General features: G+C 58.0%; 4 protein-coding genes across 4 annotated transcripts in view; 2 read left to right on the top strand and 2 right to left on the bottom strand.

The window, feature by feature from the left end:
- Positions 1-270, bottom strand: part of Sox18 (SRY (sex determining region Y)-box 18) — a gene marked incomplete in the record, with an annotated part of 2,044 nt that extends 1,774 nt beyond the window's left edge. The window contains 1 exon segment of the mRNA XM_013507511.1: positions 10-270. Coding sequence (XP_013362965.1) covers positions 10-60 — 51 coding nt within the window.
- Positions 271-10,940: 10,670 nt separating this feature from the next.
- Tcea2 (transcription elongation factor A (SII), 2) lies at positions 10,941-18,357 on the top strand. Its single transcript, XM_005409909.2, has 10 exons — positions 10,941-11,146; positions 13,402-13,464; positions 13,768-13,873; positions 14,846-14,936; positions 15,875-16,005; positions 16,263-16,319; positions 16,725-16,879; positions 16,952-17,098; positions 17,881-17,952; positions 18,169-18,357. The coding sequence occupies exons 1-10, from the start codon at positions 11,075-11,077 to the stop codon at positions 18,175-18,177; spliced, it is 903 nt and encodes a 300-aa protein (XP_005409966.1). The 5' UTR covers positions 10,941-11,074; the 3' UTR covers positions 18,178-18,357.
- Positions 18,358-19,295: 938 nt separating this feature from the next.
- Rgs19 (regulator of G-protein signaling 19) lies at positions 19,296-21,932 on the bottom strand (the record flags this gene model as incomplete). Its single annotated transcript, XM_013507518.1, is given in 5 exon segments — positions 19,296-20,015; positions 20,089-20,323; positions 20,403-20,477; positions 21,543-21,664; positions 21,835-21,932. Coding segments are annotated over 5 exon segments (654 nt in total). The 3' UTR covers positions 19,296-19,823.
- The window catches only part of Oprl1 (opiate receptor-like 1), a 22,843-nt gene continuing 19,047 nt past the window's right edge, over positions 20,484-24,279 (top strand). The window contains exon 1 of the mRNA XM_005409908.1: positions 20,484-21,448. Within this exon, the coding sequence (XP_005409965.1) occupies positions 21,414-21,448 (35 nt within the window). The 5' untranslated portion in view covers positions 20,484-21,413. The remainder of the gene's footprint in view (positions 21,449-24,279) is intronic.

Below are 24,279 nucleotides of genomic sequence, written 5' to 3'. Positions count from 1 at the left end.
ACAGTCGCGGCGGGCGGGCGGGTCGTCCTGTGCGCCGTAGCCGGGCGGCGATCTCTGCATTCCAGCTGGGCGCGGCCTGGGCGGAACGCTGCGCGGGAGCGCGGAGGACGGCGGCGGGCACTGCGAGGCAGAAGCCGGGCGCGGAGGGCGGACAGGCGGCGGTGGGAGCGGAGGCAGGGACAGCGGTGGCCTAGCGGCGGGCGGGTGCCCAGATATAGCGGCTCGGGGCCAATGGGCGACGGGGCGGGCTGGGCCAGGCGGGGCGGGCCGGGCAGGGCCGGGCCGCGCTACTCCCTCCCCGGGGGGCTCCCTTTCTTCTCTTCTCGGGCCACACCGGATCCTGCCGAGGCCTCCCGGGCACGTACCCCTCTCCCTCCCCGCCGTCTCCAAAGGAGGGACTCCCGAATGGGAAGGGGCCTCTGATCCGGATGGGGGCTGGGAAGTAGTCCTTGTGGGGCAGTCAGGCTTTCAGAGCAGAGCTGCCATCCCACCCACAGCGTCAGACCCGCGCAGGATCTGGCGAGGCGGCAGGGCTCTGAAACTGCGTTGGAAGGAAGAAGACTTATTTTAGCACCAAATTCTTGGGAGGCCACCTGCCCTCATACCGCACCTCGGGAAACGCGCCTTGCTTTGAGGGGTATGTCCCCCAGGTCCTCCACGCACAGGCAGAACTCTTAGTGCTGGTTCGTCAAGGCCTCTCCCAAGCTTGCCCCTGAGGTAGAGAGGGTGGGCCTCTCCTTGCCTCATCCACTGTCAATCCAACTTTTCCACAAGGAGAAGGCGATCTGGGGTTGGAGGGCCCCTGGCCTCATGCGTGCTGCCTAGGGCCCATGAATGTTGCAACTCCTCCATACCTCCTGTGTCTGCCACCACTGCAGGAAGAGCAAGGAGGCTGGGCAGGTGAAGCCAGGGAAGGCGAGCAGCACCAGAGTCTTTCCTGGTGGCCCCTCACTTGGGCGGTCCACAGGGACTGGAAGGAGGAAGCCTTCAGCCTTTTATTTTCTCCTTATGGACTGTATCCCATCAGGAAGGGGGCTCCAGAAGCTGCTGGCTCTCCCCTAGGAGGTCGCTCTGCCCCCTGCTAAGTGTGGTTTTGTTAGGGGGAGGTCACCCACTGGGTAGGGTTGGGACCCCATCCCACATGCACTCATGGCCTGGAAGCTGCAGTTTCCCTTCCAGTGTCAAGGAAGAGAAGGGAGCACCACGGCGGGAAGCCACAGATATCAGTGACCCTAGGCCTGCATGGCCTCTGGTGGCCCTCTAGATCACGTGCGGTCCCTCCTTAGGAACAGGACGGGTCCTGCAGCAGCCCACTGGCTGTTCCTGAACTGTACCCTTCTTCCCAGGCTTGGTTCTCTTTGTCCTTACATACCCACCTTACATTCTGGGCAAGGTCTTAGCAGGAAAGGGCTGGGTTTCCCAGGCTGGTGTCCAGATCTCCCCAGGTCCATCAATGGCACTAGCCTCTAATACATGGATGCTGAGCAGGGCTGATGTGTTGGAAAATTTGGGGTGCTGGGGTGGCATCTCCAGCTTTTCCTAGGAGGCTGAGAGAAGTGGTGAGTATCAAGGTGGATGAGCTCACAGGCCTCTGCCAATGGTACTAGTTCTGTTCAGCCAGCTTTCAGTGTGGTGGGTGGGCTAGGAGCCAGTGGGGAGATCATGGGGGTTGGAGCTGTGAAGAAGACTCCAGATAGGGAGGAGGTGTAGAGGGCCCTACTGCCTTGACCTCCCCAGCAGCTCCTGGCAGTGGTTGTCTGTGTCCCATAGCTTTATGAGTGAGTGCAGAGTGGGGTCTTCAAGACTAGGGTTGGCCAGGGAAGAAGGTCCCTGGGGCTCTGGAAGGGGTCTTCCATGCACATGCACATGCACACGCACATGAGTGGATGTGGAGATCCCTGGGGCCCTAGCTGGTGCCTAGCGCTCTGACCACACTATCCCGCCAGCATTGACATTACCTCCCCACCCCTCCTGCAACTCCTCTTGCAGCCACCTCCCCTGGCACCAGCCAGTGGCCCTTCCTCTTGGCTGAGCTGTGGGACTCAGGTGTCTGGCTGCTCTCATGTCTTGTGAACCGGGCTGGGCAGGAGCCTGCTGGCGTCCTCCCTTCCCTCTGCAGGGTCAAGCTACCCTCCCCTGCACTGCCTGGCAGGATGAGGATGAAAGCCCCTTCCCACTGTCCAGATGGGACAGCAATGAGGGGAGCTGCAGTCAGCAGGGTGGCCCTGACCCTGGAGCCTCAGGGCTGAAGGGACTCCCTAGGGTTGTAGAAGGCCTGGTGTGGGTGTGGCCAGCTGTTCTGGGGGAGGGGCATCAGACATGAGTGTCTGCATGTCTGTGTGTGGTCTGCATGTGTGCCTGTGTCTGTATGTCTGCCTGGGTGTGGGGTGAGGTGGACCTAGTGCTGGAGGCTGCCCAGGGCCTTGGGAGCCAGACAAGTTGAATCCTCCCATAAGGAGATGGGGGCGAGGGGTTGAGGCTCAGGGGTTCTGCTTAGGAAAGTGTGGCCATCAGCACCCAAGGGAAGGGGCCCCAAGGCTTCTCTGGCCACTGAGCTTCAGATCCAGCTCTGTCTAAAGACAAGGCCAATTCATGAGTCTAGGGACATTTCTCTGCCCTTGGAATCCCTCAGCCAGACCTGGTCCAGGCTGGCAGCTGCTCACCCTCAAGAAGCGGAGTGGAGGAGCAGCCTTCTGTGTAACTATGGGGCTGGCCTGGCAGTTGCTTGGACAGAGTCCTCCCTGCTATCTACCTACTCGGCTCCTTTAGCCTGGACTGGACCCCAGCCTCCGAGTGAGGCCTGCAAAGGCTGCTGGGTAGTTCCCCTTGGTGGCTCTGGGTGGGGGCTTGGCTTGGCTCAGCTCCGGGCTGGGGGGGTGGGACCTCCCAGGCGCTGCCTGGGCACAGACCTCCCAGGCTCCCACCAGCCCAGCCCTGGCGGCTGCAGGAGGAGCAAGGCTGGGACCAATTATAGAATCCTGCAGGGCCTGGACTCTCCCGTTCCCAAAGGGTAGGGCTGGGGGGAGGGTGGTGTCTCCATCAATACAGCTCCAGGTGGAGGAGCACTCTGGTCTGCTGAGACTTCAGCTTCAGAACTATCTGGTTCAGACACTACCTCGGCTTCAGGCCTGGCTGGGGAAGTGAGTCTGGGGTTTCCTTGACCTCCTGCAGTCAGTGCCTCCAGGAAGGAGACTTGATACCTCAGAACCAGATGGCCCTATGTGTCTCTCAGCCAGTGACAGATCTGGTTCAGGTGGATATTGCCCCTTGCCCAAGGACAGAGAGTCCTCAGGCCCTGTGCTCTCTTAGTTGTCCTGTGTACTGGGCTTCTGATTCTGCCTGTAGTCTTGCTTCTGAGAAAGGACTGATGCCCAGGCACACATGGTATGAGGGTGAGAACAGGAATGAATGGGTACAGTGCTTTCAATTGTTAGGTTTGGGATCAGGACTCACATGCACAATTCACTACAGTCATGTGGACCCAAAAGTGCCTTGCAGGGTGGGCACTTGGAGTCAGGTATCTGTAAGGTGCTGGTATGTGTGGGGGGCCTGTGATGGGAGTCCTCGTGTGTGATGATAGTAGGGGGCTGTTTTAGGTCTATTAGGTCTAAGGGTGATGCCAACGGTGTTGTGTGGGTCACATCTACCCTGGGTGCTCAGGGGGCAGCAAGACGGGCAGGGCTCCTCCATGTTGAGGGCATAGGGTTGTGAGTAGAGAGCAGACCTGTGCCTGTGACCGCAGCATGGCTGTGAATAATGGCAGACTTGCTGTCGACAGTCAGGGCCCAGCACATGTAGAGGAGTGGCTTCTAGGGGTGCTGCTGGGGCCCAGGTGATATTTCAAAGGCTGTTTCCCAGTTCAGGGTATTATGCTATCCTTGGGGTCCTGGGTGCCCTGGGTGCTATCACAGGCTGTGCCCATTTTTAGGGGCATTGAATGAGAGCCAGGGTGTCAGGAATGCTGTGTGAATCCTGGGGCTATTGTGCAGCCTTTTGGGGGTGTTCTGCTCTTGGTGGTTGTATGGCTGGCTGTGTGTGCCCTCCAGTGTTGCTGCGTGCTGTGTGGGCCTCCCCAGCAATGCTGCTCTGCAGGAGCTCCATGGGAATCAGGCTGGGGAGCTGGGTTGCTCTGGATTTCCATGGCAACAACAGGGCGGGGCCAGGAAACAGCAGTTCAGGAAGGAAGGCTAGCCTCAACGCCTGAGGAGCTGAGGGCCAGCCCTGGCTGAGCAGGCGCCATTCTGTCCAGTCGCCCCAGCTGCTGGCCTCTGGTCCTGCCTAAGTTCCTTTGGCCCCAACCCTGGCTCCGCCCTCTGTCTTCAGATGACCAGCCATTGTGTGGTGCAGCTGTCTCTGGTTCTCAGTATCCAGGGCCTGGGTGTCTCTGGTGCTGTACTCAGGTGTGCCCTGGTCCCCTTGGCTCTTTGGGGGCATCAGTAGGCTCTCTGTGTGCTTGCACTGTGGGCCTTCTGTTGAACACTTTGGTCCTCTGGGTCTCTGGGGAGCAGTGCCTGTCCCAGCCACACTGCCCTGGGCTGCCCCCCGCCCCCCATTGAGGCTGGGAAACAAAGAGACGGGGAGGGCAGGACCAGAGAGGAAGAACATGCCCAGGTGGTCAATTGTCCACCTGCCAGCTGGGCACTCCGGGTGGGAAGCCTGAATCTCTCCTGGCTTTGGTGATGAGTGGCTCTGGTCAGAAACTAGCAGAGGCTGCCAGCTGGGCAAGGGATCATCTACCTCCTTGCTCAGAAAAGAATCCTCCATCCACCCATCCATCCATCCATCCATCCATCTATCCATCCGTTACTGAGCACCTGCTGGTCCAGACCCTGTTTTAGGAGATAGGGAACTGGCAGAGAAGAAACCCAAATCTCTGCTGTGAGAAGCATCTATCCTGGTGTAAGGAGACAGAAAATCAACACATTCTCAAATAAGTCAGAATTTGGGGTTCCAGGTATAGAGAGGGGATTGTGTATAGGTCTGTCTTTTCATGAGGTGACTTTTGAGCTACACCTGAAGGAAATATGTAAAGACGTGGGGAGGAGCCTGCAGGTGTGTGGAAAGGCAGGGAGAGTGGTCTAGGGGGCAGCTGGGGCTCAGAGGGGATGAGGGCACAGTGAGATCTGGAGTGTGCATGTGTGTTGTGCGTGTGTGTGTGTGTGTGTGTGTGTGTGTGTGTATACTGGGACTGGAATCCAGGACCTTCACACTGAGCTACATGCCCAGACCCATTCCCCTTTCTTAAAATTTTGAGATAGGGTCTTGCTAAGTTGCTAACTGGTTTAACCTGAGTCTGAACTTGCGCCCCTTCTGCCTCAACCTCTGAGGGCTAGGATTTACAGGAGGCTGGGTCTAGGAGTTTTGTTTTATTTTTAAGTGCTGGGGATTGAATCCAAGACCTGTTGTATACTAGGCAAGCACTCTACTGAGCTACACCCTAAGCCCCTTGAGAAAATTTTGAGCAGTGTCATCGATTTATCTTTCCTCAGCCTCGGCACAAGCTGAGGGACCGACCAGATGCTACTCCTGCAGGGGCCTGGCCATGGCTGCCCTCAGGAGATTCCCTGGTCTCTGAAGCAAGGCAGGGCAAGGCAGGCTGCCTCACGACTCCTGGGTTGGCTGCCCTCTGAGTCAGCCCTCGGAACTTCACCCATTGCTCCTGACCCTGTGGCTGCCTGGGGCCCCCTAGGGAGGAGGAGGGTGGAGTGGCCGCCAGGCTGTCGGGCTGGCAGGGCAGGAGGGCAGTGTTTCTGGGAATTGTGTGTGGGAAGCACATTGTTAAAGCAAGCCTCCAGCAGGCCGCCACCGGCCTCTGGGGATGCCTCCTGGCTTTCCTAGTGCTGTCTCTGGGGGAGGCAGCTGGGCCTGAGCCAGGCTGTGGGCTGGCCGGGGACTTTCCAAGAGACGCTTCCCTGAGCTGGTGGCTCTTCCCGTTCTGCAGGCTGTGGGACTGAGGTCCAGAGAGCTAGGAGCAACACCAGGAAAGCCTGCAGCAGCAGGGTCAGCTTCCATGCCTTCCCTGCACACAGCAGGCAACTCTAGCTGTGTCTAAGTCTGTGGCCACTGCCTGTCTGATCTCTAAGAGAGGCCTGGATGGAGTTGGCTAAGGTCACAGCTCTACAGAGCCCTGTGGTGGGGACTTGCAGCCCCCACGGTGGCCTAGAGGGCCTGATGGACTGAGACTGCATCCTCCCATTGCTGGGTGGTAGGGACTCCTGGGGCTGCAGGATGCCCCTCACTGCATGGTGATGGGAAATGGGGGGGGGTCTGTGTGAGTTTGGCAGCATGAGCCTTCCCACCACCGCCCTGCCTCAGCTAGAGGGGAAGCACAGATGCTAGTCACTGGGGTCACGGCCAGCTTTGGGGGGGGGTGGGGGACACAAATAGAAAAATAAATGGCCTCAGCTTCCGCTGTTTCCTGAACTACGGATGGAGGAGGGGAGGGCTCTGGGCCAAAGGTGCAGCTGGCCCAGTGGGGTGGACCCTGGGGGTACCCCCTAGACCCTGTGAGGGCCTTAGTAGCCCCTTCAAACCTCCAAGCTCGGGCCTCTTCTCCTAAAGCCCCCAGGACAGGGCTGTGTTACTCACTGAGGTTTACTGAGGGCAGATTCATAGTTTATCTCTCTTAAAAAGGCACCAAGTACAGAAAATACCCTACAGGAGGAGACAAAGCCCCTAAGGAAGGTTGGGGCTCAGCTCCAGGAAAGGGACATAGGAGCGGGGCTTCTGCCAGGGTTCCTGGTAGGGTGGACCACAGAGGAGCCCCAGCCTGGGCATCCTGGGAGCTGGAGGAGGCCCCGGGGCAGGCAGGCAGGTGAGTGAAGTGCCCCTTGGGAGTCCTGACCCCCACCTGTATGCCAGGCTGTTGTGCTCCCAGTCTTCAGGGACTAGAGGGTGTGAAGGAGTATGTGGGCACCTTCCTTCCCATTGCACAGGGCCCAGGTAGCGTCAGGGATGGGCAGTGCCTGTTGCCATGAATGCCCCAAGGAAGGCTGCACTGGCTCTCATGTTGTCACTTGTGCAGCGGCTGGACACGGGAGGGTCTGCAGGCCCTGGAAGTTGTCTGGGAAAGCTCTGTAGAGGAGGAAGTTCAGAAGGGTCCAGGTCCAGGGTGGGGTCTGAGGTGGGGTGTGACTGCTCCGAGCAAGGCACCAAAGGTCAGGAGCTCACGTGGGGCCTGGGAATGAACATTTCTAAGACTGACTGGGAGTGTTGGAGTTGGTTGGCGCCACTACCCCACAAGCGAGGGCGCTGACCACATTTTCACCCTGGTGGCTTCATGGTCATGGCTGGACAGTGTGGTCTCTGCTGGGAACCCACAGGACTTCCCTAGGGGTGGCAGCCAGGTTTAAGCAGGTCTGTGGCTCACTCCCGCCATCTACAGGCTGCTGCTCCTCATATCACTGGGGGCAGTCAGCCTCAGCCCAGCCCAGCCTGCCTCCTCCTGCACTACCCCTACCCGTCCAGCCCACTCCCTTCCTCCCACTGGCTTGCTCCTGCTGTGGGCTGGGCCACCATGCCACTGCCCACACCTGTCAGGCCTGGATGCACTGAGCAGCCCCGCAGGCTGGGCCCACTCAGGGTACCACCCTGGTGCAGGGGGCCTGCCAGCCTCCTAGTCTTCATTCTTAGGGGCTAGAGTAGCCTGGTATCCCTCTGTCTGCAGCCTCTGCAGGCTTCAGTGGAGACCCAGTGAGACATGGCAGACTCCTCAAAAAATGTTTCTTGTGGCCCTCCCAGGGCCCCAGAACACAGGCCACCGGGCACCTTATGGAGGAGGAGAATGGACCCAGAACAGATGGTCTTGGACTTCCACTCTAGCTTTAGAGAGCAGAGTCCTAGTTCTCAGCTGGTGTCACCTGCTCAACTCCCTGTCTCAGGGCACAGAGTACCCTGGGTTGGCAAGGACTGGCAAGGAAACCAATCATACCAACAAACATATGAGTGTTCTCCAAAATTTGTGATTGATTGATTGATTTTTTTTGTTTTTTTTGAGACAGGGTCTCGATATGTAGTCTAGGGCGGCCTCGAACTCACAGTCAGGTCTGTGATCCTCCTGTCTCAGCCTCTCCAGTGCTGGGATCACAGGGATGCACCATCACCCATGGTTCTAAAATTTGTGATTTAGAAGTCAAGCTCTGCTTTACTATCTCACTGAAAGACAACATGTATTGCTGGGTGCAGTGACCGCTGCACTTGCCAGCAGCAGGGGACATGTGGGGTCGAGTGATGCCCACAGTGTCAGCCCCAGACCCTGCTGACCACACATGGTGCATGGGCTTGTTCCTAAGTGAGGGTGGGGTACATTTCTTTGGGCAGTCTGGGAAGATGATGTCCCCAGTTTCTTTCACATCCTGAGACCATATCCTGCTCTTCTCTTCCGTTTCACCCAGCACTGGCTCTGCCGTGCAGTTTCTCTCCCTCTCCATAGCTTAGCTGAGGTTGTAGGCTGGAGACACACTCCAGGCCACCCTGCTACCTCCCCACCTGGAAATACGCTCTGCCCTGGAATGCTCCCTCCAGCTTTCCTGGGCCTCTTGCCTTGGTCTTAGTGTACCCTGGCTGGCCTGTGGCCCACACCTCTGATCTACACAGAGGACAGGATCCCAGAACCCTACCTCGGTTGGGGGCTTCCCTCATAGGACTTCCAAAGTCACTACACAAGGGCATCAGGCATCACTCACAAAGTCTCCTTACGATAAACTTGAGTCATTTGGAGGAAAATGGATGCAGTTTAGGGCCATAATGTTAAGGGAAGTAAGTCAGACATGCAAACTTAAATATTGCCTGGCTTCTCTTCTGTGAAAGTCAATATATAAATAAGGTGCAAAATAAAAGAGATAATGGGGAAAAAGAGAAAGAAAAAAGATATTGCAATCCAGCATGGACAGAGTATCTAATAGTGTACCTTGATTTAGTATAATTGAGTTATGTATTTGATATTTTTTTGCCAATTAGCCTGGCTGTTAATCTGTATGTATGATAATTAACTTTATAAGGACTTATACATAAATGAATCTGATTCTGGCAGAAAAAAGGGGAGGGATGGAGGGGAAGGGCAAAAAGAATTTGGATGTGTTAGGTACACATACCAATTCCCTACAATGAATGTAATCAATATTTACTGCAAACATATACTAATAAAAATTACAAAAAGGAAACTATAGCATCAGAACTGAAGAAAAGTCTCCTTACTAGGTAAGCCTGTCCAGGTGGGGTCAAGGGTGGGTCCTCTCCCCTAAACTTTGTGCTTATCCTTTATGTGGGGAAATCAGATGGGTCCCTGAAGGCAAGCTTCTCAGGGTGTATGCCCACCCTACCTCCCAGCCAGGGATCTGCAAACTCCTCTGGCAGAAAGGCAATGGCTCCAGGAGATCCACCTTAGCCCTCCCTCCTTTCCGATGTGCATCTTAGTGTCACGTGGGAGCACACCTGCCTGCCCAGTTCTGGGCTAATACTGCCTGTATCAGCAGAGCGGCCTTTCTGTGGCCAGCCTCTGCCAGTGCTGTAGGACCCCCAGTTCCAGTGGTCAGAGGGATGCACCAGCTTGGAGGTGGGCTCCCTTCAGGTGGTCTTTGAATCAGCTCAGCCTTGAGAAGTCTGTATCTCCTAGGGCTGGCTGGGCAGCTTTCATGGACATGACCTTGTGGATTTTTGCGGGCTGGCTAAGCCCTTGCAGTCTGGAGCTGCAAAGCCGCATATTCTGGGGTTCTTACTGGTCGTTGCACAAGGGCAGCCCCACAGTGGGGTCTGTAGGACACATGTCAGCTCTTTGGAGTGGTCAGTTATCATTCATCAAAAGGGTGGTTTAAGGGTGTATGGCTGCAACCTCCCTAGGTGTCCCTGGTACACCTGACCCTTAGAGCCTTTACTCATGTCCAGCACAGGCTTCTGGTCACAAGACTTGCTTCCTGGGCTGGACCGAGATAGGACCCCAGCTCGAAGGAAAGGGGAGAGCTGTGCAGGTGTGGAGGCTGTGGGAGGCCACTGCCTTGGAAAAGCTGTTACTTACAAGGGATTCCATGCTCGCTCCTGGGAAACTCAATATATCTAGTTAATGACACTGAGAACCCAAGGCACTGTTAGCCCAGGCTATTGAGACATCCCACCTGCCATCTCACCTCATGATTTTTGGCGTGCATTTCAGTAATGGGGGGTACACTACAGATACTAGCTCTTTGGCCTGTGCTCTTCCCCAGAATTGTGTTCCTCCAGCACACCCCAGCATCTGCATCACTGAGGAGGTGGCAGGCAGTGGTGGGGATACTGGCCCTATGCTTCTCCTCCTCCCTGGCCTGGTCATCCCTTTGGGGGAGGGCATCTGGCTCTTCCTAAGGCTCTCTCGCAGCAGTGCTGCGAACTTCCCTGCCCCGTGCCCAGTCTGTGGTGTGAATTAGCTCACATCGACCTGACAGCAGTGCTGTAAGGTGGGCTCTGTGGTCCCCGTGGAACTGTTCGGTGCAGAGCCTGGGATCTGTATGCCGCCGCCACAGGCTACCCTCGGGAGGGAGGGGCCCTGTCCATGCAGCCTCCGAAGGGTCCCGGGTCCCTTCTCCATCCCAGCTCGGATCCCTTCCCACACATCCAGCTACTGTCCCTCTCCCCTCCCAACCTGTGTAGGCATCTTGGCAGGGAATCTGCGCGAAGAACGACAGGCACGGTGGGAAGGGTTTGTGCTGGGTCAGAAGGGCCGAAAGGTAGTGATGTAGGGGTCGGAGCAGCGGGCCCTGGTTCTGGGTGCCGCTTGGTGCCTTGGGCGTCAGGGAGAGCCGCGCGAGTGGGCAGAGTTCACACCACACACCCCGTCCCGGCTCCCTCCTGTAGGAGTACCTAGCGCTATTGCGGCCCGGCTCGTCCCGCGGCCGGGTCGAGACTATGCTTCCCAGGAGGCCGCGCGCGCCGCCGGGGCGTCTGGGAGTTGTGGTCCGCGGGGCGGGACCGCGTCCCAGTATACCGCGCGCGGCTGCGGGGCGGGGGTTTGGACCTAGGGTCTCGGCAGCTGCGGCGGCGGCGGCGGCGGCTGGGGTCTGCCGGGGCGGTCGGCAGAGCGGGCGCGGGCGCTACCCCAGAGGCGATGATGGGCAAGGAAGAGGAGATCGCGCGAATCGCCCGGAGGCTGGACAAGATGGTGACCAGGAAGAGCGCGGTGAGGGGCGCGGGCCGCCAGGACCCTGGGACCCCCGCCCTGACGACACCTGGTTGAGCCCGCTGCGGGCAGGACAAGACCCCGCCCCGGCTGAGACCCCCGCCCGGGGTCCGCCCTCCACTTGTCCCGGGACTGCCGCTCTGGACTGAACGCTGTGCGGGCCGAGACCCGCAGGCCGCCCGCCCGCCCGCCCGCCCGCCCGGCCCTCATGGGCCCCTCGGTCGGCCGAGGGGCCCCTTTTCTCCCTGTCTGTCCCCATCCTACAAGAACCAGGTTTCTCTAATAAACTGTTTCCCTCCCTTAGCCAGAAACCAGTCGGTGTGGGCAGACGATAGAGAGGCTGGGAAGAGCCTGTGGGCTTTAAGAGACCCCAGAGGAGGGCCGGCCTTGCCCCTGCCGCCTGGCCCCCTGCCTGCCTGGCGCTGAGCCTCCGAGGTGGTGTGTGCAGCCTCCCAGGTCCAGCCCAGCTTTTGACATTGACAACCCTCGCAGCGTTTCGGGGAGCACCCTGCGTCCTGCCTGGTGTGGGTGGGGAGGGATCGGAGAGGTAGTGGACAAGCTCCTAAACATGACTTGCCCTCCAGGAGATGGTTCCTGGGGGAGCCCTCACGGTGAGGAGCTGAGTCACCGGCTTTTGAGGCCCGCACGGCTTTCCCTGGGCTGTGCCTGCAGTGGGGGTAGAGGGGCGGCTCTTGTCAGTGTGCAGGGTTGAGCCTGCACTGGTGTTGGGTGGGGTTCCTGGCCGGGGTCTACACTGGGAGAGGAGCAGTACATCCATCTGTGCTGGAAATAATCCCTCCGTGGCTGCACTCACCCCTGGGCGCCATGGACAGCAGAGTCAGGGTGGTAGTGACCTGGTCAGAGAAGGGAGGTGTTTCCTTGAAGGTGACAAAACCGAACTACAAATCTGTGAGGTGGGTAGGGGCAGAAATGGGTTGGGAACCCAACGAGGGGTTGATGGAAGCACAGCATGCATAGGAGCCCAGGAGGAAGAGACCCTGTAGACTGGGGGTGGACGCCTGCAGAGGCCCAGGGGGCCTGCAGCACCTAAGAGGCCTGTTGAGGAGGTGGGGCATGTTTAGGAGTTTGTATGCAAGTGGTCCTCAGTCCAGTCTAGAAGCTGCGTTACCCAGTGCTCAGGGTCTGCTGTTGGCAAGAGCAGCTCTGGGGATCATCTGTTCTCTGAGGAGGTCACCTCGTGCCGGTCTTTCCACAGTCAAGGGGGCAGGACCTGCTGGGGCTGTGGAGGACCTTCAGCCTGAGCAGAGAAGCCACACAGATTGCCGGGGGTGGCGGGTGTTTTTCCAACTCCTCCCACACTCTGAGCTGCAGGACATCTGAGTGGAGGGGTGGGTTGTCTGCCCCCTTGTGGCGAGAGGAGACATTCACATGAACACACAGGATCAAGTGCTGGGGTCTGTGGAAGGCAGCAGAGAAGGACAGGGTGGGGGTCCTGCATGAGCCCGTCCAGTTCTAAGTAAGAAAAGGTGTTCAAACAGAGTTTTGGGGGACGTGAGCCTTGTCAGTGTGCTGGAAGGGCTGTTGGGGCAGAGCGCCTTCAGGGGCAAGAGTCCTGGGGTGGTCACTTGCCCTTCCAAGAACACTGAAGAGCCTGGCTGCTATGGAGGGATGGCCTGTCTGCATAGACTCTGAGGACTTTGAGGAATGAAGATCTTGGACAAAGCAGAGGAGAGAAACCAGGGAGGTCTGTTGCAACATCCAGAGGAGTGGTGGCCAGCTGTGGGCCTTGGTGCTGGCTGCGGCTGTGACCTGAGTGGGGGTATCTTTAGGGTCAGCACCCCCGCCCACCCACGCGGCAATGAGAGCTTTAGGGGAGCAGCTGCCCTACCCACTGGAGAATGGATGGGATGGGGCCAGTGAACCTGGGCTGCCCCTCCACTCCAGTATAATGGGGAGGGGATGTGGCATTTCTGCTCTTGTGGTTTGGTCAGTGACCTGGAGTAGTTATAGTGAGGTCAGGAAAGTTGTTACTATGGATTCAGTTTGGGGAGCCATGTGAGCTGTGAGGAGCAAGACTGCAGACTTGCTTTTTTTCTTACTCCTTCCTGGGTTGGGGGGTGTAAGGAGCCTGCTACAGTACAAGAACAAGTGTGCAGAGCCCTAGTTATTTCAGGTAGAGGCATTGTGGTTTCCTTCTGATGTCCAAATTGTTTTTTGTCCTTCCAGTGGGCAGTAGGAGGTAGAATAGGCCAATGAGGTCTAAAGTCCTTTATGAAGGTCCCTTCTCCTTCCAGGAGGGAGCCATGGACCTGCTGCGGGAGCTGAAGGCCATGCCTATCACGCTGCACCTGCTCCAGGTAGGCCCTGCCTGCCCCAACCTGGGACAGCTCGGGGGACAGCAGTGCCAAGGGCATCCTGGCAGGGATTCTGTGGCTCTCCCCACCCAGGGCTTGATGGTCACAAACACCTGTTCTGAGGAGAGGGTTCTTGCCTTTTTCTGGTACTTGAGAAGTCTGGGAGGGGATGCCTGAGATCTCATCCTGGCCTGGGTTCCAAATGGGACAGTTTTACTTCTGGACCAGTCCCCAGCCCCTACCTTGTGGGTGTGGCCCCTGGGGTGGACCCCTACCACCTCCCAACCCAGGCTGCTTGCCTTACAGTCTACCCGTGTTGGAATGTCTGTCAACGCCCTGAGGAAGCAGAGCTCGGACGAGGAGGTCATTGCACTGGCCAAGTCTCTCATCAAGTCCTGGAAGAAGCTCCTGGGTGCGGGTCAGGCCTTAAGGGCTGAGTGGTAGGGCAGCAGACCCCCAAAAGCGTGGGGTCTTTGCTGGTTGGCATAGCATATGGTGCTGGTCATATGACCCAGAGCCTCCTGGGACTGAAAGAAGTGCTCAGCTTGGGGCTAGAAGTGGATGGATGGGTGCTTATCAGCAACAGCTAGGAGAGGTGGCTGGGGAGGCATGACTGGTGGGACAAGAACATGTGCTAGAGAAGGTCCCATGTAAAATGGAGAAAAAGAGCTGTGGCTGGGAGTTGGGCTGCAGTAGCAAGGTCATCAGAAGCCCTAGGGAGAAGGGGCCAAATGGTGGGAGGTCATACAGAGAAGGGCAGGAGAATGGCGAGGCTAGTATGTGCAGGAAATGCATGGAGATAGGAGAGAGGGAGCTAGGGCTACCACATAGGGGAGGGCTGGACTGGGCAGAGGTGGCTCCCTTCCTAGGGACAGCGCAGCTGGGTTGCAGACACCTGGATGGGAGGGGGAGGCAGCTCTACATCTGGACTGTGGAAAGGCCTCAGCCTCTCCTGGGCTTTGTCCATACCTTTGGGGACAGCCACAAGACCTGCCTTTCTTCCCAGGGGTGTGACCGTTGGGGTGCAAGTTTCACATGCATGTCCTGGCTCCCTGTGAATGCCTGGGCAGGCTCCATCTAAGGCTGAGTTCAGGAGAACCCCTGTGGGGCACATGCTGGTCTCTTTGGTTAGGGATGGGGGCAGGAGAGCAGGCCCTAAGGGCGGCTTGCTTGGGTGGAGTGTGTGAGGGGCAGGGTCTGATGGGCTTGATGGGGAGAGCCTCATTGCAGGAGGGCCTGGTGGCCTGGCACCTTGCACGTCTGGCTGGGCTGGGAACAGGGATGATGGGGATGGTGGTCTGGCTGAAGCTGGGCCTTAGTGGTGACCTACCCCCTGCTCTCCTGCCCCTCACCAATCTGTCCCCCTGTTTTCTGACAATGACAGATGTTTCCGATGGTAAAACCAGGGATCGAGGGAGGGACACACCTCTACCTACATCATCCACAAAGAATGCCTCAGAGGCCGTGGATCCCAGGTAGCACACCTGAAGGAGGGACACATTCTTCTCTACTGGCCTCCATTTCCACAGCTGATGTCCATGTTCCTGGATGCGTCTCTGAGGGAGGGCTTTCTTCAGAGGGTCATACACTGGGTTGGTCAACTTCATAGTTGAGATCCCCTGCCACCACCATCTGAGATAGGTGGCCATGTCTGCCCTGTTGTCAGGGAGACTCCTGCCATCTTCCTCAGCAGGGCACTGCTGCAGGTCCTTAGCTGGCCTAAGGAAACCCTCTGCATATTTCTCTTGTGACCCTGTCCTGAATCTGGTTCTCATTGGCCTGCTCTGCCTGTCTCCCTCAGCCTGGTGTCACTCAAGGATGGGAGCCTTCCCACAAAGTCTGGCCTAGAACCAAAGGCAGCTACCTGACTCCCTCTCCTGCCCTGCATGCACGCGTGACCACCACTGCCCCAGGAAGGGTGTTCAGGGCCCTGCTGCTGTGCAGACCAGGGTGTTCCCGGTGACAGGCTGTGGTGGAGAGGCAACTTTGTTCTTGGGCAAACTGGGTAGCAGTGGCTGGGCTCAGGTCAGGCCAGGCTGAGCTCCGGACTCCTGGTGTGGATGTGCAGTATGAGCTCATCAGTACACTATGTGGTTGATTTGCTCCCGGAAGCCGCCTGCTTCTGCTGATGTCCACATAGCCATGCGGGAGCCCACCCTGCTTATTTAGGGAATGAGCCCTGACCCACTGGGGACCCCATGGCCCACTTTCTCCTCCAGCTAGTTGGGCAGACCTCATGGGCACACTGGGCTTGAATGAAGATGAGCAAAGCCATGCTGGAATCAGTCAGGGTGGAGCAAATGTGCTGTGGAGGTAGGGAAGGTGCTCTGACACCTGCTTTTCTGGGGACTGGCATCTTATTGTGGTGCTTGTGCCCTTGCATCTGAGCCCAGTGTGCCCTGTCTCTCTTCAGCCGTAAGAGGCTGGAGCTGCCCAGAATGCCATCCACCCCAAGGATCACCACATTTCCTCCGGTGCCCATTACTTGTGATGCTGTACGCAACAAGTGTCGTGAGATGCTAACCACCGCCCTGCAGACAGACCGTGAGTGCCCGGCAGCCCTGGCCTGGACGCGCCCTGCTATACAGCACAGCCTGCTGCTGCAGAGGCCTCCTTCCCCAGCCTGCTGGTCCTGTCCCTGGGAGGATGCAGGAGCTCTTTGGGGGTTGTCAGAGCACCTGGGTCCTGGGCAGTGTCTCCCGGGGATGTGAGTGTTCCCTGTAGCCACCAAGGTGCTGTATAGGCAGGAGGGTAGCAGGTGGAGAAGCTGTGGGATGGTTAGTGAGGGCTCCCTCTTGCAGACGACCACGTGGCAGTTGGCGCGGACTGTGAGCGTCTGTCGGCTCAGATCGAGGAGTATATCCTTTGTGCAGGGCTTGTGGGGCCAAGGCTTCAGTTGGTGTATATAGGCCATGGGGCCTGGCTCCATCTAGGGGCTGCTGGACACCACTACTGAGCTGCCAGTACCCTCCCTGGGATATATCCTGCCTTTTCCTAGGGTGCGTGTGTGTGAGGGGGATGTCTTGGCCCAGCAGGGCCCTCCCTGGGTGGGCCAAGGGCCCAGTTCTGCCTGCTGGTGAGGCCTAGGCCTCAGCCAGGAATGGGTGTAGGGAAGTGAGGTGCTGTAGCTTCCAGCTCCGCATCAGGACTGGGTTGGAGGACTGACTCCTGCATGGCTGGGCAGAACGTTCCCCACATTCTGCAGGATGGGTGCTGGGTGGGTGCAGCTCACTGGCCTCAGATGGGTCCTTAAACACCTGCACGCATCTTCCGGGATGTGGGAAACACAGACATGAAGTACAAGAATCGTGTGAGGAGTCGCATCTCTAACCTGAAGGACGCCAAGAACCCAGAGCTTCGGAGGAATGTGCTATGTGGTGCCATAACGCCCCAGCAGATTGCAGTGATGACATCGGAGGTGAGCCGCACAGGAGGGACTGGGGGCTGCTTCTGTAGAGTTGCAGGCTAAATACTTGGCCCCTCACCCCAGGAGATGGCAAGTGATGAGCTGAAAGAGATCCGCAAGGCCATGACCAAGGAGGCCATCCGGGAGCACCAGATGGCCCGCACAGGTGGCACACAGACAGACTTGTTCACCTGTGGCAAGTGCAGAAAGAAGAATTGCACCTATACACAGGCAAGTTGTCCTAGGCCCATGTCTTCAGGGCACCTGCAGCACTTCCTGTGTGGCCAGGAGCCACCCTTATACCTGCAAAATGGTGCCAGAGCAGATGTCCCAAGTGTTGGTTTTTCCTTGAGCCTTAAGGGATTACCCCCGCTCAACCAGGACCCCAAACTCCCCATAAACAGCATCTTGGGTGATGGACCCTACGCGTTCTAGGGTGCTAAAGCTGGGGGCTTGATCCTGCCCAGCACAGATGACACCGGCCCTGCTGTGCAAGTGGATGCTGAGGTGCTCAGGGGAGACTTTGTGGACTCCAAGGGATGGTGAGGGCTTGGGAGGAGAGGAGTGGGTTGAGGTGGTGGCTGTGTCAGATGAACCTTCTCAAGAGAGGTGGTAGAAACTGCTCTCTCTTTGGGCTGCAGGGGACCTGAATGTGTATAAGGCAGGCTCAGCACCCAGTGTCTGCCAGGACTGGCCCTGGTCCTTCTGGACAGGAGGCACAGCCACTGGAATCCCTACTCTTCTCCCTCCATGGTGCCTCAACTGTTGGGGTCCTTTCTACCCTTAGCTCCAGCCTGGGCTCTGCAGAGGCCCTTCAGGCCCACACAAGGGTTTGTGTTGTGGTGGCTCACCTACCCTATGGGGCCAACACTGGGAGGTTGGGGTCACTGGGCAGCCTAAGATGAGGTCATGTACCAAGGTTCAGGAGCTGGCAATGCCAGTACTGCCTAGGTTAGGGACCAGCCCTCTGCAGCAGAACCTAGTGTGACCTGTGTGCTGCCACCCTCCCACAGGTGCAGACTCGCAGCTCTGATGAACCCATGACCACCTTCGTTGTCTGCAATGAATGTGGAAACCGCTGGAAGGTAGGTGGGTGGGCTCAGGCTGACTCCTCCCAGCCCATTCTCTGGAGTCTTGCCTCAGGGGATCCCATGGTGTGGACCAGGGCTAGCCATGGGTAGTGACCTTCCTGGGAGTCTGGAGGATAGTGAGTGGGGACCCCAACCCTGGGTGACTGCCCTGCCTTTGCCCTGGAGGTCAAATGGGGCCACAGCTGGATGTCTTTCCCTGCCTTCTTGCAGTTCTGCTAAGCCATCATGCAGATGTGCTACAGTCCCAGGCCAGGCCATGGCCTCCCACATTCCTGGTGGACACAGCTTCTCTGGAGACCCCCCAGAAGATGGCATGCTTGCTCCAGCTTGCCTGCTTGGCATGCATTGTTCTGCCTTTTGCCCCTCATTATTATTAAATGTTTCGTTTTGCCATCTTGCCATCCTTGGACCTTACTCCTGGTGGGCTGAACACGGCTGGGCCCCATCCTGTGTCTGGTCCATCCTCTGTGCCACGAATACTCCTCCTCCTTGGGGTCGGGCAATGCTTGGCTTAACCCTCGAGGGACAGCACTGAGAGATCACCTGTGCTGTGATTCTAGGATGCTGGGGTGTGTGTCTCAAGTGTGCATGTGCACACATGGGGGGAAAGTCCAATGAAACTGGCTATGTTGGCAGGTGGGGCGGGCATTGTGCAGATGCAGACAACCTAGGGTCCTCTGAGGGGTCTTAGGGCACTCTGCCCAGCGTCTACCAGCACTCCTCAGGCACAGGCAGGCCAGATCCTGGCCTTTCCTTTGGAATGGGTTGCCCCATCCTGCCTCTACTCAGTGAGGGGGGCGGTCCTCAGGCCCCTGGGGTAATTTTAGCTTCAGGTCACTTAAGGTCCCAGAAATACAGGGGAATGTGTGCTGCTTGTCCCATGGGGCCTGTGAGATGAAGATGGCACTGTGCCCAGCTCCAGGGGACCCTGGGGAAGGCCATCTCATCAGTGCCTTGTCCCAGCTGGTCCCTCCAAGAGACCTTTGATACCTTTTTTTTGAGATAGGATCTCATTATATAGTTCTGGCTGGCCTTGAACTTGTAGTGAGCCTCCTGCCTCAGTCTCCTGAGTGCTGGGTTTACAGACGTGCTACCACGAGTGACTCTGTAGCAATACTTCTGGTTGCATCTCAAGCCTTCACACAGGCTAGCCCCACGTCAGCTCCGAAGGCTGAGGCCAGGTTATAGAGCTCAGTGGGCAGGCTGAGCAGTCACCCACTGAAGCCACTGTTGTGCAGGGCGCAGGTGGAGCCCAAGCTGCGGGCCGAGTCTGGGCTGATTCCTGTGCTCTAATAACCCAAAAGTGGGAATAAACAGGCTCCCACTTTGAAAACATCTTCAAGGATAAGACATCCTGTTTTTAGGGAGCAGAGAAATGGATAAAGTATTTCTCTCCCCCTCCTTTTGGATAAAACATACAGCAAGGATATGTTCCCAGGTTAATGTTCATGAACATATAAAATACAATCAGATCTTGTCACTTGAGCCTGGTTCTGAGGTTCCACATCTGGTTCTGAGGTGCAGACAGCTCAAGCAGCAGTGTGTCCTGGTACAAAGTAGATGGTGTAGAGGCTCTGTTCTCCCCTAAAGGCATGTCCTGGATACATAGCTGCCTGAAGGAGGCTTCACCAAGGCTATGGACCCAACATACATCCTGGGGCTGTCGGGAGCACTAGGCTGGCAGCTTCAGGCTGCTGAGGGGCTTCCATCTGGCCTTGTGGCTGGAATTCCTGTTGACCAGGGAAGACAGAGCCAGGGGGTGTGGTACTTCCCATTGGGACTGGGTCTGGTTCCAAGGTTTGGGACCCTCATCCAGCCAGGTGGAGCCATGGGTGTGAGCCTGGACTCTGCCCATGAGCAGTGGCCTAGGCCTCAGAGGGAGACTGTGGGGGCTCTGGGAGCAGCAGGGCACGGTAGGTGGGGGAGCTAAGGAAGCGAGGGTAGGAGTCCCGGTGCATAAGAGTGTAGATTTGCAGCTGTGCATCATCAAATGTGTGTGCAGACGGCTCCTGCATCTTCCTGTTGATGCCCTCCCGTACTCGGGAGTCCAGGCTCACCTGTGGGATAGGGCACTGACGTCAAGAGATGCCTTCCCCAAGCTAGCCCTACCCATCCCAGCGGCCAGCGCACCTCCTTGGGGGAGAGGATGGATACATAGTCCTCGTAGATGAGTCGTGCCTTCTCATCCACCACGTGCTGGTTGGCCTCAGTCTTCAGCTCCTCACAGGCCAGCCAGAAGAGCATGTTCTCCTCGCTGTACTCTGTGCGCAGGAATGCTCGGAACACACTGCGGCCCGCGGGGCTGTGCATCAGCTTGTCGAAGGACTGCGCCCAGCTCTGTACCTCCTCGGGGCTTGGTGGGGCACTGCCGGCATTGGGACAAGGGTGTCACACCTGGTTCCACCCTACTCCCCAATACACGTGCACACTGAGGCCAGACTCACCAAGCTTCACAGGTGGAGAGGGGCTGCAGCTTGCTCTCACGGGAGGCCTGCCATGCTCGTCGCCGCTCTTGGTTCCTGGCAGCAAAGGAAGGTGGGATGCCCTGGGCACCCAGGCACCTGGGCACCATCCAGGCCACACGTGGGACTTGACACATAGGCAAGCATGACACACGGGAGCTTGGCACACATGTCAGCCTGCCACAGGCAGGGTAGCCACTGGAGCTGGCCCTTTTCACACCTCCTTGTCTCCCTACTGAATCTGCTTGTCTAGGTTGGTATCCTGACCAAAGTAACCAGGCCACAGCCTTGGCACTCTTCCTCCTGTTTCTGGGACTCTGCAGGCTCCTGGCATCCCTCCCCTTCCCTGGCCTATTGTGTAAGACCCTGTTCCTTAGTCTGTCCTTGATTCATCCCTTTCTTAAAGAGGCCACCAACAGACCCATAGTGTAGGGCCAATATCAACAGCATGACTTGCTGGCTGATGCAGGGTGAGAGCCCCTGTCCTATGTCTATCCTGTTCAGTCCTGGATCCTGATCCCTGGCTCTCTCCTTCTTCCCTGTCAGGGCTAGATCCAAGTCCATGTCCACTTGACCAATCCATCAGCTGACGAAAGTTTAAACAGAACTGTTCGCACCACACCCTGTTCCTTCTTAGCAGCAACACAACCCTTGCTCCACATCCTGCTGCTCTCCATCCCTGTGTCTTGCCTGGGGTTAGATCTCAGCTGTGTACTTATTTAGCTGACCCCTCGGGGTTCTCAAGCCTGGATAGGACCTGGCCTCTCTGTTAAGGCCCTGCCAGCTTCCTCATGTTTCTAGGAAGTCCTAGAAGCCACATACCCAGAAGCCCCAGTCCTGTCCCTTGCAGATGCCCAAAGACAGGAGTGCCTTTGTGCTCCAGGGCCATATGCTCCCTCATTTGGGTCTCTGCTCTAATGTGCCCCCCACTGCAGTCTGGAGAGTCAGGACCGGCTTGTTGCACCATAGTTCTCCCAGCAGTTCCTGGACAGGATGGTGCTGCGCTGGCAGGGGCAGTCTGCCCACAGGTAATGCATTGGAAGCCACCAAAAGGCCCAGGGAGCAGGGACCTGGGTGGGCACCCCCCAACCCCGAGCAAGCTGTGTTCCCAGGTTCACATACCAGGAGCAGCTGCAACAGCAGCACCAGCACAAGCAGCAAGGGTTGCGGCTAGGGGCCGCCCGGGGGGCCACATCATGGTTGGACATTGAGGGGGGCCTGTCCGCCTCTTCTGGCCCTGTGTGCTGAGGAAGATAAGGCTGCCTCAGCCTACAGGCCAGAGCCCACTGGACACACAGAGCTGCTGCAGCCACAACAGCCATGACCCTTCAGCCCCCAGGTATCCAGATCTCAGCAACTCTCCCCAGCTTGCCCACCCCACTGCTCAGGAAGAAGGGAGGAGGAAGTGGCATACCTGCTTCTCAGCCTCATTCGGGGTGGGCATGGGTGGATGGAAGGGGCTGCCCAGGCTCCGTGGTGCCGGTTCCAGGACCCTCACCACAGGTTGGGGGTCTGGGGAGAGGAGCCAAGGTTTTGACTGAGTATTTTTTACTGATAGCTCTTAGAGGGTTCCTGAGAACCTCTGAGCCCTGCCTCTACCTCCCAGCCTGAGCCTGTGCCTCCAACCCCAGGGCTAGGTCAGAAAGGAGTGTGTTGCAGCAGCTTCTGGCCCCTCACTCCAGGCTGGGCCCCAAATGACGCCCCCAGAAGTTGTTCTGGGACACCCCCATCTGCTCAGTGCCAGGGAAGCCGGAAGCCTGGGTTCCTCTTTCTTGGTTTCCTGTGCCTAGCCCCTCCCAAGGGGCTGGGGCTACCACTCCCCCTTGCACTTGGCAGGGGTGGTAGGGAAGGCCAGCAGCAAGGACTTGATTTGGGGCAGGACTTCCTGAAGGTGCAGGGAGTGGGGCGTGCAGTGGTGAGGAGGGATCTGTGCCCCAGAACAAGGTTTTTGTGGTCCTCAGGCGCTCTTACACCTGTCCTGCAAACCCTAGCTTCGCTCCCTCCATGCTCAAGACCTTCAGGCTGGAGAAACACATAGGCCTGCTAGCCAGGGAAAGGGGCAGCTTGGGGGGCTGAGAAGGGAGATGTACAGGTGGTTTATCCTTCCCAAATAGTGTTTGGGGTGTACCTTGACAGCGGGGTTCTCAGGGAGCAAACATGCCACCTGCTAAGCCCAGAAATCCCAAGGGCATTAGAGCAAGGTGGCCATTCAGTGGCCTGGTGGCAGTTCTGAATGCTCCTGCAACCTCTGTCCAGGTGAAGCACTCTCTGCAGTCCTCCATTCTCCTCAGTGGCAGAGGGCTTGAGAATTGGTTCCTTCTCCTTTACTCCATCTTCCTGCTGCCCCTCCCGCTGCTCGTGGCCTTCTAATCCTGTTTCTACCCCAGTTGGCCTCTCTAGGCCTCTGAGAACTGAGTGGTAAGAGGGGATGATGCTGAGATCTGCACACGTGGGGCACCTACTGGAGGCCTCAGTCCCTCACCACCTGCCCCTCTTCCTCTAAGATCATGGGTCCCTGCAAATGGCTGGAGCTGGGCTTTCTTCTGGGGGTTAAGCTTCTAGAGAAAGGAAGGGGCGTGGCAGCCTGAGGTCTGTGGGGTACTCAGGGCCTAGTCTTCCTCCTCCATTTCCCCACCTGCACTGTCCTTCAGAGCCTCCATCTCCACCCAATTCTGCACTGGAGACAGAGATGGTGTGGGGTTCTGTGAGGTGCCCAGTTTGGTAAAGAGATGAGAAGCAGCTCCTTCCAGCTGTAGGCTCTGGACCTGGCTCACTGCACCTTCTCAGGGCAGTGGGGCCACTCAAGTCCCCAGGTCTGCCTGGGCTGTCTCCTTTCCGGAGGGCACAGGGTCTGAATTAGGGTTCTCCTACCCCTTATTAGGGGGCTTCTCCTGCTCCCCAGCCCCACCTGCTCTGGTCCTCAGGCTGGGAGAGGCCAGACAGGCAGCAAGTCTGATCTCTGGGGACAGAGGCTCCCTGGGGAGTGGTTGCTGTTTTGCTCCACAGAAGGAAAAAGAACGTCCTGGAGTCTGCCCAGTCCAAAAAAAGAATTTAAAAATGTGACAATTCCAGAAAAATGTCATAACCTTTGGGAGGGGCGTTGACAGAGGGGCTCTATTCGCATTGCTGTCCTACCCATACCTTTTCTACTGCAACTCCAGCGGGCCCCTCCCTAGACAGGCCAGGTCCCCCTAGTCCTGCTGACTCCCACCTGAGACAGCAGGACAACCCCTCCATCTTTCTCGTGTCTCTGCTGGTGGGGTTATCCGGAGGGGCCTGTTTCGTCTGCAGGGCCCCTTGCTCCAGCTTCTCACGCTCCCACCCCTCCCTTAGGGAACTCGCCAAGGCGCCCTACTCACCAGCGACCCAAAGGCGGGGCGGGGGCGGGAGGGCCTGGTTCGGTCTGGGCCCCACCCTGACTGCCGAAGGGGCGTGCTCTGCAGCACCAGGGACTCAGATCAGACGGCAGGAGGTACTCCTGCGGCGTTCTGGAGGAAGGCTGGGGCCCGGGGTGCAGCGCCTCCTATGCAGCTCGTAGGGCCCAGTGGGTGCCAGACCCTACACAGTGGGGTGGGGCGGGGGCAGTCGGGGTGTCCCTCCCGGCCCCTCCCCACTAGGCTCTGGGGGTAGGAGACGCGGAAACCGGGGCTCTTCCGGCCCCCACCTTTGAGCAATCACTTCCCCAGGATTTGAGCTGCACAAAAAGGGGAACCCTGCTGCGCGTCCCCTCCTCCACGCGGGGGGGCGGGCTCGGGTCCCACCACGGCCCAGGTCCACGTGGGCCCGTGGCCGCAATCCCGGGAACGGATCCCCGCGCTGGCTCCGAAGCTCCCGCCCGCCTAGCCGCTCCCCGCCCGCG

This window comes from Chinchilla lanigera, unplaced genomic scaffold (genome assembly GCF_000276665.1).
Source record: "Chinchilla lanigera isolate Chin_1 unplaced genomic scaffold, ChiLan1.0 scaffold00127, whole genome shotgun sequence".
NCBI lineage: Eukaryota > Metazoa > Chordata > Mammalia > Rodentia > Chinchillidae > Chinchilla > Chinchilla lanigera.
This window is presented reverse-complemented; position numbering and strand designations above follow the sequence as displayed.

What these genes read in the sequence shown, in the direction of transcription:
- Tcea2 (XM_005409909.2), top strand. Translation starts at nt 11,075, where the DNA reads ATGATGGGCAAGGAAGAGGAGATCGCGCGAATCGCCCGGAGGCTGGAC. An exon ending in TCACGCTGCACCTGCTCCAG is followed by an intron (nt 13,465 to 13,767) that starts GTAGGCCCTGCC and finishes CTTGCCTTACAG; the next exon opens with TCTACCCGTGTTGGAATGTC. An exon ending in TCAGAGGCCGTGGATCCCAG is followed by an intron (nt 14,937 to 15,874) that starts GTAGCACACCTG and finishes GTCTCTCTTCAG; the next exon opens with CCGTAAGAGGCTGGAGCTGC.